The sequence below is a fragment of the Dendrobates tinctorius genome, unplaced genomic scaffold (assembly GCF_039654945.1).
Source record: "Dendrobates tinctorius isolate UK_male_01 unplaced genomic scaffold, ASM3965494v1 ptg000063l, whole genome shotgun sequence".
In the NCBI taxonomy this organism is placed as follows: Eukaryota; Metazoa; Chordata; class Amphibia; order Anura; family Dendrobatidae; genus Dendrobates; species Dendrobates tinctorius.
The window spans coordinates 32,844,923-32,859,959 of record NW_027361731.1 but is presented as its reverse complement, the minus strand read 5'-3'; the positions used below and the strand labels follow the sequence as shown (position 1 = coordinate 32,859,959).

General features: G+C 45.5%; 1 protein-coding gene across 1 annotated transcript in view; it reads right to left on the bottom strand.

The window, feature by feature from the left end:
- Positions 1 to 12,447, bottom strand: part of LOC141094112 (uncharacterized) — a 47,426-nt gene extending 34,979 nt beyond the window's left edge. Inside the window, exon 1 of the mRNA XM_073579845.1 lies at positions 12,339 to 12,447. Coding sequence (XP_073435946.1) covers positions 12,339 to 12,365 — 27 coding nt within the window. The 5' untranslated portion in view covers positions 12,366 to 12,447. The remainder of the gene's footprint in view (positions 1 to 12,338) is intronic.
- Positions 12,448 to 15,037: the final 2,590 nt, after the last annotated feature.

Below are 15,037 nucleotides of genomic sequence, written 5' to 3'. Positions count from 1 at the left end.
GATACTGTGAGAAGATTATACAGTGTGTGGTGGGATGGTGGTACTGTGAGAAGATTATACTGTGTGTGGTGGGAGGGTGATACTGTGAGAAGATTATACTGTGTGTGGTGGGATGGTGATACTGTGAGATTATACTGTGTGTGGGGGGATGGTGATACTGTGAAGATTATACTGTGTGTGGGGGGAAGGTGATACTGTGAGAAGATTATACTGTGTGGTGGGATGGTGATACTGTGAGATTATACTGTGTGTGGTGGGATGGTGATACTGTGAGAAGATTATACTGTGTGTGGTGGGATAGTGATACTGTGAGAAGATTATACTGTGTGTGGTGGGATGTTGATACTGTGAGGAGATTATACTGTGTGTGGTGGGATGGTGATACTGTGAGAAGATTATACTGTGTGTGGAGGGATGGTGATACTGTGAGAAGATTTTACTGTGTGTGGTGGGATGGTGGTACTGTGAGAAGATTATACTGTGTGTGGGGGGATGGTGATACTGTGAGAAGATTATACTGTGTGTGGGGGGATGGTGATACTGTGAGAAGATTATACTGTGTGTGGTGGGATGGTGATACTGTGAGAAGATTATACTGTGTGTGGTGGGATGGTGATACTGTGAGAAGATTATACTGTATGTGGGGGGATGGTGATACTGTGACAAGATTATACTGTGTGTGATGGGATGGTGATACTGTGAGAAGATTATACTGTGTGTGGGGGGATGGTGATACTGTGAGATTATACTGTGTGTGGGGGGATGGTGATACTGTGAGAAGATTATACTGTGTGTGGTGGGATGGAGATACTGTGAGAAGATTACAATGGGTGTGGTGGGATAGTGATACTGTGAGAAGATTATACTGTGTGTGGGGGGATGGTGATACTGTGAGAAGATTATACTGTGTGTGGTGGGATGGTGGTACTGTGAGAAGATTATAATGTGTGTGGTGGGATGGTGGTACTGTGAGAAGATTATACTGTGTGTGGTGGGATGGTGATACTGTGAGAAGATTATACTGTGTGTGGTGGGATGGTGATACTGTGAGAAGATTATACTGTGTGTGGTGGGATGGTGGTACTGTGAGAAGATTATACTGTGTGTGGTGGGATGGTGATACTGTGAGAAGATTATACTGTGTGTGGTGGGATGGATGGTGGTACTGTGAGAAGATTATAATGTGTGTGGGGGGATGGTGATACTGTGAGAAGATTATACTGTGTGTGGTGGGATGGAGATAATGTGAGATTATACTGTGTGTGGTGGGATGGTGATACTGTGAGAAGATTATACTGTGTGTGGGGGGATGGTGATACTGTGAGAAGATTATACTGTGTGGTGGGATGGTGATACTGTGAGAAGATTATACTGTGTGTGGGGGGATTGTGATACTGTGAGAAGATTATACTGTGTGGTGGGATGGTGATACTGTGAGAAGATTATACTGTGTGTGGGGGTATGGTGGTACTGTGAGAAGATTATACTGTGTGTGGGGGGATGGAGATACTGTGAGAAGATTATACTGTGTGTGGTGGGATGGTGATACTGTGAGAAGATTATACTGTGTGTGGTGGGATGGTGATACTGTGAGAAGATTATACTGTGTGGGGGGATGGTGATACTGTGAGAAGATTATACTGTGTGGTGGGATGGTGGTATTGTGAGAAGATTATACTGAGTGTGGAGGGATGGTGATACTGTGAGAAGATTATACTGTGTGTGGTGGGATGGTGATACTGTGAGAAGATTATACTGTGTCTGGTGGGATGGTGATAATGTGAGAAGATTATACTGTGTGTGGTGGGATGGTGATACTGTGAGAAGATTATACTGTGTGTGGTGGGATGGTGATACTGTGAGAAGATTATACTGTGTGTGGTGAGATGGTGATACTGTGAGAAGATTATACTGTGTGTGGTGGGATGGTGATACTGTGAGAAGATTATACTGTGTGTGGGGGGATGGTGATACTGTGAGAAGATTATACTGTGTGTGGTGGGATGGTGATACTGAGAGATTATACTGTGTATGGTGGGATGGTGATACTGTGAGAAGATTATACTGTGTGTGGTGGGATGGTGATACTGTGAGAAGATTATACTGTGTGTGGTGGGATGGTGATACTGTGGGAAGATTATACTGTGTGTGGTGGGATGGTGATACTGTGAGAAGATTATACTGTGTGTGGTGGGATGGTGATACTGTGAGAAGATTATACTGTGTGTGGTGGGATGGTGATACTGTGAGAAGATTATACTGTGTGTGGTGGGATGGTGATACTGTGAGAAGATTATACTGTGTGTGGTGGGATGGTGATACTGTGAGAAGATTATACTGTGTGTGGTGGGATGGTGATACTTTGAGAAGATTATACTGTGTGTGGTGGGATGGTGATACTGTGAGAAGATTATACTATGTGTGGGGGGATGGTGATACTGTGAGAAGATTATACTGTGTGTGGGGGGATGGTGGTACTGTGAGAAGATTATACTGTGTGTGGTGGGATGGTGATACTGTGAGAAGATTATACTGTGTGTGGTGGGATGGTGATACTGTGAGAAGATTATACTGTGTGTGGTGGGATGGTGATACTGTGAGAAGATTATACTGTGTGTGGTGGGATGGTGATATTGTGAGATTATATTGTGTGTGGTGGGATGGTGATACTGTGAGAAGATTATACTGTGTGTGGTGGGATGGTGGTACTGTGAGAAGATTATACTGTGTGTGGTGGGATGGTGATACTGTGAGAAGATTATACTGTGTGTGTGGTGGGATGGTGGTACTGTGAGAAGATTATACGACCTGGAAACCATCTGCAGAGACTTTGAAAACTTAGGCAAGAAAGTGAAAGAACTGGGAGCGCAGGTAGTCTTCTCTTCCATCCTCCCAGTGGATGGCCATGGAACAAGGAGGTGGAATAAGATTCTGCAGGTGAACAACTGGCTACGTCGATGGTGCCGTCAGAAACAATTTGGATTTCTGGATCACGGAGTGAATTACCTATACGATGGACTACTTGCTAGAGATGGGGTGCACCTTACGAAGACTGGAAAACATGTATTTGGAAGTCGCCTTGCTACACTTGTAAGGAGAGCTTTAAACTAGAACAATGTGGGAAGGGAAGCAAAAGACCAGAAAAAGCCATACACCTGACAAATGCTATTGAGAACTCTGCTATTAGAAGTGGAAAGGAAGAACAAAGACAAAAGAATTTAATTAATAAAAATATTGGAGAAAGAGAAACCAATCACAAACTAAAATGTTTCTATACTAATGCACAAAGCATGGGCAACAAACAAGGAGAATTGGAACTACTAACACAGGAAAAGAAATATGATGTCATTGGAATCACTGAAACTTGGTGGGACGATACTCATGATTGGAATACAAGACTAGAAGGATACAACTTATTTGCAAGAAACAGACTTGATAAACGAGGAGCAGGTGTCGCATTGTATGTTAGAAACGCGTATATCTGCACAGAGATTGAAGCTTCAGAGACTGGGAGTTCTGTGGAAACTGTTTGCGTAAGAATACAAGGACAGAACAATGGAAAGGACACCATTGTAGGCATTTACTACAGGCCGCCTGTGCAAGCTGAAGATATGGATGAACTCTTTATGCATCAAATGGCCAAGTTCTCCAAAAAATATGACATAGTTGTCATGGGAGATTTCAACTATCCAGACATTTATTGGGAATCTCTCAGGCAAAACTAACAGGTCAAAGAAATTCTTATCCTCTCTTGCTGACAACTTTATCTTCCAAAAGGTAGGGGAGAAAACAAGGGGAACTGCTACCTTTGATCTAATCCTTATAAATAGGGAGGAAATAGTTGAGGAGGTAAAAGTGGCTGGGACCCTAGGAGGTAGCGACCATGCTATTTTAGAATTTTGGATAACTAGAGGAGGAAGACATGTGAAGAATCAGACGTCAAGGTTAGATTTCAGAAAGGCAGATTTTACGGGATTCAGAAATAGAATTGGAGGGATCCAATGGCTGGATATCCTTAAAGACAAAAATGTCCAGGAAGGATGGGAAATCTTGAAAAATGAAATTCTCAAAGCACAATTGTTAACAATTCTGAAAAGAGAGAAGAATAGGAAGAAGTGGTGGGATGGTGATACTGTGAGAAGATTATACTGTGTGTGGGGGGATGGTGGTACTGTGAGAAGATTATACTGTGTGTGGTGGGATGGTGATACTGTGAGAAGATTATACTGTGTGTGGTGGGATGGTGATACTCTGAGAAGATTATACTGTGTGTGGTGGGATGGCGGTACTGTGAGAAGATTATACTGTGTGTGGGGGATGGTGATACTGTGAGAAGATTATACTGTGTGTGGGGGATGGTGATACTGTGAGAAGATTATACTGTGTGTGGTGGGATGGTGACACTGTGAGAAGATTATACTGTGTGGTGGGATGGTGATACTGTGAGAATATTATACTGTGTGGTGGGATGGTGATACTGTGAGAAGATTATACTGTGTGGTGGGATGGCGGTACTGTGAGATTATACTGTGTGTGGTGGGATGGTGATACTGTGAGAAGATTATACTGTGTGTGGTGGGATGGTGATACTGTGAGAAGATTATACTGTGTGTGGTGGGATGGTAATACTGTGAGAAGATTATACTGTGTGTGGTGGGATGTGATACTGTGAGAAGATTATACTGTGTGTGGTGGGATGGTGATACTGTGAGAAGATTATACTGTGTGTGGGGGATGGTGATACTGTGAGATTATACTGTGTGTGGTGGGATGGTGATACTGTGAGAAGATTATACTGTGTGTGGTGGGATGGTGATACTGTGAGAAGATCATACTGTGTGTGGTGGGATGGTGATACTGTGAGAAGATTATACTGTGTGTGGTGGGATGGTGATACTGTGAGAAGATTATACTGTGTGTGGCGGATGGTGATACTGTGAGAAGATTATACTGTGTGTGGGGAATGGTGATACTGTGAGAAGATTATACTGTGTGTGGTGGGATGGTGATACTGTGAGATTATACTGTTTGTGGTGAGATGGTGATACTGTGAGAAGATTATACTGTGTGTGGTGGGATGGTGATACTGTGAGAAGATTATACTGTGTGTGGTGGGATGGTGGTACTGTGAGAAGATTATACTGTGTGTGGTGGGATGGTGGTACTGTGAGAAGCTTATACTGTGTGTGGGGGATGGTGATACTGTGAGAAGATTATACTGTGTGTGGTGGGATGGTGATACTGTGAGAAGATTATACTGTGTGTGTGGTGGGATGGTGGTACTGTGAGAATATTATACTGTGTTTGGTGGGAGGGTGATACTGTGAGATTATACTGTGTGTGGTGGGAGGGTGATACTGTGAGAAGATTATACTGTGTGTGGTGGGATGGTGATACTGTGAGAAGATTATACTGTGTGTGGTGGGATGGTGGTACTGTGAGAAGCTTATACTGTGTGTGGGGGATGGTGATACTGTGAGATTATACTGTGTGTGGTGGGATGGTGATACTGTGAGATTATACTGTGTGTGTGGTGGGATGGTGGTACTGTGAGAAGATTATACTGTGTGTGGTGGGAGGGTGATACTGTGAGATTATACTGTGTGTGGTGGGATGGTGATACTGTGAGAAGATTATACTGTGTGTGGGGGGATGGTGATACTGTGAGAAGATTATACTGTGTGTGGGGGGATGGTGATACTGTGAGAAGATTATACTGTGTGGTGGGATGGTGATACTGTGAGATTATACTGTGTGTGGTGGGATGGTGATACTGTGAGAAGATTATACTGTGTGTGGTGGGATAGTGATACTGTGAGAAGATTATACTGTGTGTGGTGGGATGGTGATACTGTGAGGAGATTATACTGTGTGTGGTGGGATGGTGATACTGTGAGAAGATTATACTGTGTGTGGAGGGATGGTGATACTGTGAGAAGATTATACTGTGTGTGGTGGGATGGTGGTACTGTGAGAAGATTATACTGTGTGTGGGGGGATGGTGATACTGTGAGATTATACTGTGTGTGGTGGGATGGTGATACTGTGAGAAGATTATACTGTGTGTGGTGGGATGGTGATACTGTGAGAAGATTATACTGTGTGTGATGGGATGGTGATACTGTGAGAAGATTATAGTGTGTGTGGTGGGATGGTGGTACTGTGAGAAGATTATACTGTGTGTGGGGGATGGTGATACTGTGAGAAGATTATACTGTGTGTGGGGGATGGTGATACTGTGAGAAGATTATACTGTGTGTGGTGGGATGGTGACACTGTGAGAAGATTATACTGTGTGGTGGGATGGTGATACTGTGAGAAGATTATACTGTGTGGTGGGATGGCGATACTGTGAGAAGATTATACTGTGTGGTGGGATGGCGGTACTGTGAGAAGATTATACTGTGTGTGGTGGGATGGTGATACTGTGAGAAGATTATACTGTGTGTGGTGGGATGGTGATACTGTGAGAAGATTATACTGTGTGTGGGGGACGGTGATACTGTGAGAAGATTATACTGTGTGTGGTGGGATGGTGATACTGTGAGAAGATTATACTGTTTGTGGTGAGATGGTGATACTGTGAGAAGATTATACTGTGTGTGGTGGGATGGTGATACTGTGAGAAGATTATACTGTGTGTGGTGGGATGGTGGTACTGTGAGAAGATTATACTGTGTGTGGTGGGATGGTGGTACTGTGAGAAGCTTATACTGTGTGTGGGGGATGGTGATACTGTGAGAAGATTATACTGTGTGTGGTGGGATGGTGATACTGTGAGAAGATTATACTGTGTGTGTGGTGGGATGGTGGTACTGTGAGATTATACTGTGTGTGGTGGGAGGGTGATACTGTGAGAAGATTATACTGTGTGTGGGGGGATGGTGATACTGAGAGAAGATTATACTGTGTGTGGGGGGATGGTGATACTGTGAGATTATACTGTGTGTGGGGGATGGTGATACTGTGAGAAGATTATACTGTGTGTGGGGGGATGGTGATACTGTGAGAAGATTATACTGTGTGTGGTGGGATGGTGATACTGTGAGAAGATTATACTGTGTGTGGTGGGATGGTGATACTGTGAGAAGATTATACTGTGTGTGGTGGGATGGTGATACTGTGAGAAGATTATACTGTGTGTGGTGGGATGGTGACACTGTGAGAAGATTATACTGTGTGGTGGGATGGTGATACTGTGAGAAGATTATATTGTGTGGTGGGATGGCGATACTGTGAGAAGATTATACTGTGTGGTGGGATGGCGGTACTGTGAGAAGATTATACTGTGTGTGGTGGGATGGTGATACTGTGAGAAGATTATACTGTGTGTGGTGGGATGGTGATACTGTGAGAAGATTATACTGTGTGTGGTGGGATGGTGGTACTGTGAGAAGATTATACTGTGTGTGGTGGGATGGTGATACTGTGAGATTATACTGTGTGTGGTGGGATGGTGATACTGTGAGAAGATTATACTGTGTGTGGTGGGATGGTGGTACTGTGAGAAGATTATACTGTGTGTGGTGGGATGGTGATACTGTGAGAAGATTATACTGTGTGTGGTGGGATGGTGATACTGTGAGAAGATTATACTGTGTGTGGGGGACGGTGATACTGTGAGAAGATTATACTGTGTGTGGTGGGATGGTGATACTGTGAGAAGATTATACTGTTTGTGGTGAGATGGTGATACTGTGAGAAGATTATACTGTGTGTGGTGGGATGGTGATACTGTGAGATTATACTGTGTGTGGTGGGATGGTGGTACTGTGAGAAGATTATATTGTGTGTGGTGGGATGGTGGTACTGTGAGAAGCTTATACTGTGTGTGGGGGATGGTGATACTGTGAGAAGATTATACTGTGTGTGGTGGGATGGTGATACTGTGAGAAGATTATACTGTGTGTGTGGTGGGATGGTGGTACTGTGAGATTATACTGTGTGTGTGGTGGGATGGTGGTACTGTGAGATTATACTGTGTGTGGTGGGAGGGTGATACTGTGAGAAGATTATACTGTGTGTGGTGGGATGGTGATATTGTGAGATTATATTGTGTGTGGTGGGATGGTGATACTGTGAGAAGATTATACTGTGTGTGGTGGGATGGTGGTACTGTGAGAAGATTATACTGTGTGTGGTGGGATGGTGATACTGTGAGATTATACTGTGTGTGGTGGGATGGTGATATTGTGAGATTATACTGTGTGTGGTGGGATGGTGATACTGTGAGAAGATTATACTGTGTGTGGTGGGATGGCGGTACTGTGAGAAGATTATACTGTGTGTGGTGGGATGGCGATACTGTGAGAAGATTATACTGTGTGTAGGGGGATGGTGATACTGAGAGAAGATTATACTGAGTGTGGGGGGATGGTGATACTGTGAGAAGATTATACTGTGTGTGGGGGATGGTGATACTGTGAGAAGATTATACTGTGTGTGGGGGGATGGTGATACTGTGAGAAGATTATACTGTGTGTGGTGGGATGGTGATACTGTGAGAAGATTATACTGTGTGTGGGGGGATGGTGATACTGTGAGAAGATTATACTGTGTGTGGTGGGATGGTGATACTGTGAGAAGATTATACTGTGTGTGGTGGGATGGTGATACTGTGAGAAGATTATACTGTGTGTGGTGGGATGGTGATATTGTGAGATTATATTGTGTGTGGTGGGATGGTGATACTGTGAGAAGATTATACTGTGTGTGGTGGGATGGTGGTACTGTGAGAAGATTATACTGTGTGTGGTGGGATGGTGATACTGTGAGAAGATTATACTGTGTGTGTGGTGGAATGGTGGTACTGTGAGAAGATTATACTGTGTGTGGTGGGATGGTGGTACTGTGAGAAGATTATACGACCTGGAAACCATCTGCAGAGACTTTGAAAACTTAGGCAAGAAAGTGAAAGAACTGGGAGCGCAGGTAGTCTTCTCTTCCATCCTCCCAGTGGATAGCCATGGAACAAGGAGGTGGAATAAGATTCTGCAGGTGAACAACTGGCTACGTCGATGGTGCCGTCAGAAACAATTTGGATTTCTGGATCACGGAGTGAATTACCTATACGATGGACTACTTGCTAGAGATGGGGTGCACCTTACGAAGACTGGAAAACATGTATTTGGAAGTCGCCTTGCTACACTTGTAAGGAGAGCTTTAAACTAGAACAACGTGGGAAGGGAAGCAAAAGACCAGAAAAAGCCATACACCTGACAAATGCTATTGAGAACTCTGCTATTAGAAGTGGAAAGGAAGAACAAAGACAAAAGAATTTAATTAATAAAAATATTGGAGAAAGAGAAACCAATCACAAACTAAAATGTTTCTATACGAATGCACAAAGCATGGGCAACAAACAAGGAGAATTGGAACTACTAACACAGGAAAAGAAATATGATGTCATTGGAATCACTGAAACTTGGTGGGACGATACTCATGATTGGAATACAAGACTAGAAGGATACAACTTATTTGCAAGAAACAGACTTGATAAACGAGGAGGAGGTGTCGCATTGTATGTTAGAAACACGTATATCTGCACAGAGATTGAAGCTTCAGAGACTGGGAGTTCTGTGGAAACTGTTTGCGTAAGAATACAAGGACAGAACAATGGAAAGGACACCATTGTAGGCATTTACTACAGGCCGCCTGTGCAAGCTGAAGATATGGATGAACTCTTTATGCATCAAATGGCCAAGTTCTCCAAAAAATATGACATAGTTGTCATGTGAGATTTCAACTATCCAGACATTTATTGGGAATCTCTCAGGCAAAACTAACAGGTCAAAGAAATTCTTATCCTCTCTTGCTGACAACTTTATCTTCCAAAAGGTAGGGGAGAAAACAAGGGGAACTGCTACCTTTGATCTAATCCTTATAAATAGGGAGGAAATAGTTGAGGAGGTAAAAGTGGCTGGGACCCTAGGAGGTAGCGACCATGCTATTTTAGAATTTTGGATAACTAGAGGAGGAAGACATGTGAAGAATCAGACGTCAAGGTTAGATTTCAGAAAGGCAGATTTTACGGGATTCAGAAATAGAATTGGAGGGATCCAATGGCTGGATATCCTTAAAGACAAAAATGTCCAGGAAGGATGGGAAATCTTGAAAAATGAAATTCTCAAAGCACAATTGTTAACAATTCTGAAAAGAGGGAAGAATAGGAAGAAGTGGTGGGATGGTGATACTGTGAGAAGATTATACTGTGTGTGGTGGGATGGTGATACTGTGAGAAGATTATACTGTGTGTGGGGGATGGTGATACTGTGAGAAGATTATACTGTGTGTGGGGGATGGTGATACTGTGAGAAGATTATACTGTGTGTGGTGGGATGGTGACACTGTGAGAAGATTATTCTGTGTGGTGGGATGGTGATACTGTGAGAAGATTATACTGTGTGGTGGGATGGTGATACTGTGAGAAGATTATACTGTGTGGTGGGATGGTGATACTGTGAGAAGATTATACTGTGTGGTGGGATGGCGGTACTGTGAGATTATACTGTGTGGTGGGATGGTGATACTGTGAGAAGATTATACTGTGTGTGGTGGGATGGTGATACTGTGAGAAGATTATACTGTGTGTGGTGGGATGGTGATACTGTGGATACATTATACTGTGTGAGTGGCATCATATATACGGCATAAGGAGAGTCATAAGAACAAATCCTCAGGGCTGTGTGGCATTTGTACATAGACGGCCATCTGTCGTACAGACGGGACCATGTGGAATCAATGGGAAGAGGGAGAGTTTCAGGGAGGAAGCGTCTAGATCAGGGGTGGGCTATTAATTTTGCCATGGGGCCGCATTAGAAATTGGGATGGTGTCAGAGGGCCGGACTAACATAAATAACTCCGTTGTACCCAATACTATATATGTATATAATATATAGTATACATATGCTATCTTTGCCTTTGCAGTTTTGATAGCAAGTCTTCAGATGCCCGTGCCGCTTTGCCTCTGTCAAGTTCTTGCATGTCTCCGCATGTTTAGTCTCGTAATGGCGACTCAAATTGTAATCTTTAAACACCGCTATGTGCTCTCCACAAGCTAAGCGCACAGCTTTACCTTTGGCTTCAGCAAATAAATATTTGGAAGTCCATTCCTTGCTAAAAACTCTGCATTCTGCATCAGCACGGTGGCTCAGTGGTTAGCCAGATTGGTTCGAATCCCACCAAGGACAACATCTGCAAGGAGTTTGTATGTTCTCCCCGTGTTTGCGTGGGTTTCCTCCGGGTACTCCGGTTTCCTCCCACATTCTAAAGACATACTGATAGGGAATTTAGATTGTGAGCCCCATCAGGGACAGTGATGATGATGTGTGTAAAGTGCTGTGGAATATGTTAGTGCTATATAAAGATTATTATTATTATTATCAATCTTTCTTTTTTCAGCTGACATATTTAAGGGCTATAACAGCTAACCTTGCCTAATTCTTCCAATGGGAGTCTCTGCCCAAGTTTCAGAAGAACGTGGCTGCTGCAGGGGAGGAAGCCAGTGGTATCTGCGTACCACTCCTGTACTGCTCACAGGGGCTTTATTAGGCGCGGACCACTCTCCCCAGAGTCCCAGACCCCGGCCTGACGTCAACCCCCAGTCTAATGTAATTGATGCCAGCCTTACGTTGCACCAGTGTCACTGCTCTGCTTGCAGCAGTATAGATCACACCACGCCCGCACGTTTTAGCACAGAGTTGGAGGCGTGGTGTGATGTATACTGCTGCAAGCAGACGCCACCAATGGCATCTCCGCAGCCCTCTCAGACCACGCCCCCCTCCAGCCTCGACCAGTCAGAGCCGCAGGTCTGGTGTGTGGGTGGTGCCGCTCTCAGGAGGTCGGGGTCTGCTCCGCTCACCGCCCCGTCTGCCGGGACTCCTCTGCTTTCCTCATGAATGATTCATGAGGAAAGCGGGAACCGGAGAAGTCCCGAACCCGGTCACAGGCAGTGGGCGGGCCGGATGCCCTTTGCCCAGGTCTGGTCTAGATGGTGCACCAGGTCAGCTGACCTTTATGATGCAGTTTCCTGATATTATAAAGGAGCCCCAAAGGAAAGGGGTGCGGGGAGGAATCTGAGGTACCGGCCATGGTAAAGTGCCCGAGGCAGCTGGGTGTGGGGCAGAACCCTGCTTACAGGGGCATAATGGGGGCATTACACTGTGTGGGGCCAAGAAAGGGGCCCTGTACTATGGGAACACTCCGTCTCCTCACTGCCTGTCCTCCATAGTGGGGTCGTATGTATCTATTACAGGAAACAGAAACGTGATGATTCTTATAGTCTCAGTGCAGAAGGGGTTAATGTCCCCCGCGCTCAGTAATGGGGAATCTCCACATACCTCCACCTGCAGAGCCGCACTCCACATATATGGCTGCTCTGTGCACAGGACCTGTGATGAGGTCACAGGAGGGGAGGAGTCAGGGGTCACATGATCTCCAGAGTGAAGACTAGTGATGGGAAGTTCGACTCCTTTTGGTGATCCGGCTCTTTTGGCTTTTTAAACGGCTCTTTTTTAAATAGAAATCCGTTTTCCACAGTCCTTGTTCTAGGTCTTTGCCTGTACAGTGAGGCCTCATTATACCCCTGTATAAGGATCTAGTGACACAGTGTAGACTGTTATTCAGCATTGCTGTCTCCTCAGATTGTCAGCTCTTGTGATCAGGCCCCGGCTCCTCGCTCCGGTCTCTCCTGTACAGTGAGGCCTCATTATACCCCTGTATAAGGATCTAGTGACACAGTGTAGACTGTTATTCAGCATTGCTGTCTCCTCAGATTGTCAGCTCTTGTGATCAGGCCCCGGCTCCTCGCTCCGGTCTCTCCTGTACAGTGAGGCCTCATTATACCCCTGTATAAGGATCTAGTGACACAGTGTAGACTGTTATTCAGCATTGCTGTCTCCTCAGATTGTCAGCTCCTGTGATCAGGCCCCTGCTCCTCGCTCCGGTCTCTCCTGTACAGTGAGGCCTCATTATACCCCTGTATAAGGATCTAGTGACGCAGTGTAGACTGTTATTCAGCATTGCTGTCTCCTCAGATTGTCAGCTCTTGTGATCAGGCCCCTGCTCCTCGCTCCGGTCTCTCCTGTACAGTGAGGCCTCATTATACCCCTGTATAAGGATCTAGTGACACAGTGTAGACTGTTATTCAGCATTGCTGTCTCCTCAGATTGTCAGCTCTTGTGATCAGGCCCCCGCTCCTCGCTCCGGTCTCTCCTGTACAGTGAGGACTCATTATACCCCTGTATAAGGATCTAGTGACGCAGTGTAGACTGTTATTCAGCATTGCTGTCTCCTCAGATTGTCAGCTCTTGTGATCAGGCCCCTGCTCCTCGCTCCTGTCTCTCCTGTACAGTGAGGCCTCATTATACCCCTGTATAAGGATCTAGTGACGCAGTGTAGACTGTTATTCAGCATTGCTGTGTCCTCAGATTGTCAGCTCTTGTGATCAGGCCCCTGCTCCTCGCTCCGGTCTCTCCTGTACAGTGAGGCCTCATTATACCCCTGTATAAGGATCTAGTGACGCAGTGTAGACTCTTATTCAGCATTGCGGTCTCCTCAGATTGTCAGCTCTTGTGATCAGGCCCCTGCTCCTCGCTCCGGTCTCTCCTGTACAGTGAGGACTCATTATACCCCTGTATAAGGATCTAGTGACGCAGTGTAGACTGTTATTCAGCATTGCGGTCTCCTCAGATTGTCAGCTCTTGTGATCGGACCCCTGCTCCTCGCTCCGGTCTCTCCTGTACAGTGAGGCCTCATTATACCCCTGTATAAGGATCTAGTGACGCAGTGTAGACTGTTATTCAGCATTGCTGTCTCCTCAGATTGTCAGCTCTTGTGATCAGGCCCCGGCTCCTCGCTCCGGTCTCTCCTGTACAGTGAGGACTCATTATACCCCTGTATAAGGATCTAGTGACGCAGTGTAGACTGTTATTCAACATTGCTGCTTCCTCAGATTGTCAGCTCTTGTGATCAGGCCCCTGCTCCTCGCTCCGGTCTCTCCTGTACAGTGAGGCCTCATTATTCCCATGTATAAGGATCTAGTGACGCAGTGTAGACTGTTATTCAGCATTGCTGTCTCCTCAGATTGTCAGCTCTTGTGATCAGGCCTCTGCTCCTCTCTCCGGTCTCTCCTGTACAGTGAGGCCTCATTATACCTCTGTATAAGGATCTAGTGACGCAGTGTACAGTTATTCAGCATTGCTGTCTCCTCAGATTGTCAGCTCTTGTGATCAGGCCCCTGCTCCTCGCTCCGGTCTCTCCTGTACAGTGAGGCCTCATTATACCCCTGTATAAGGATCTAGTGACGCAGTGTACACTGTTATTCAGCATTACTGTCTCCTCAGATTGTCAGCTCTTGTGATCAGGCCTCTGCTCCTCTCTCCGGTCTCTCCTGTACAGTGAGGCCTCATTATACCTCTGTATAAGGATCTAGTGACGCAGTGTAGACTGTTATTCAGCATTGCTGTCTCCTCAGATTGTCAGCTCTTGTGATCAGGCCCCTGCTCCTCGCTCCGGTCTCTCCTGTACAGTGAGGCCTCATTATACCCCTGTATAAGGATCTAGTGACGCAGTGTAGACTGTTATTCAGCATTGCTGTCTCCTCAGATTGTCAGCTCTTGTGATCAGGCCCCCGCTCCTCGCTCCGGTCTCTCCTGTACAGTGAGGACTCATTATACCCCTGTATAAGGATCTAGTGACGCAGTGTAGACTCTTATTCAGCATTGCGGTCTCCTCAGATTGTCAGCTCTTGTGATCAGGCCCCTGCTCCTCGCTCCGGTCTCTCCTGTACAGTGAGGACTCATTATACCCCTGTATAAGGATCTAGTGACGCAGTGTAGACTGTTATTCAGCATTGCGGTCTCCTCAGATTGTCAGCTCTTGTGATCGGACCCCTGCTCCTCGCTCCGGTCTCTCCTGTACAGTGAGGCCTCATTATACCCCTGTATAAGGATCTAGTGACGCAGTGTAGACTGTTATTCAGCATTGCTGTCTCCTCAGATTGTCAGCTCTTGTGATCAGGCCCCGGCTCCTCGCTCCG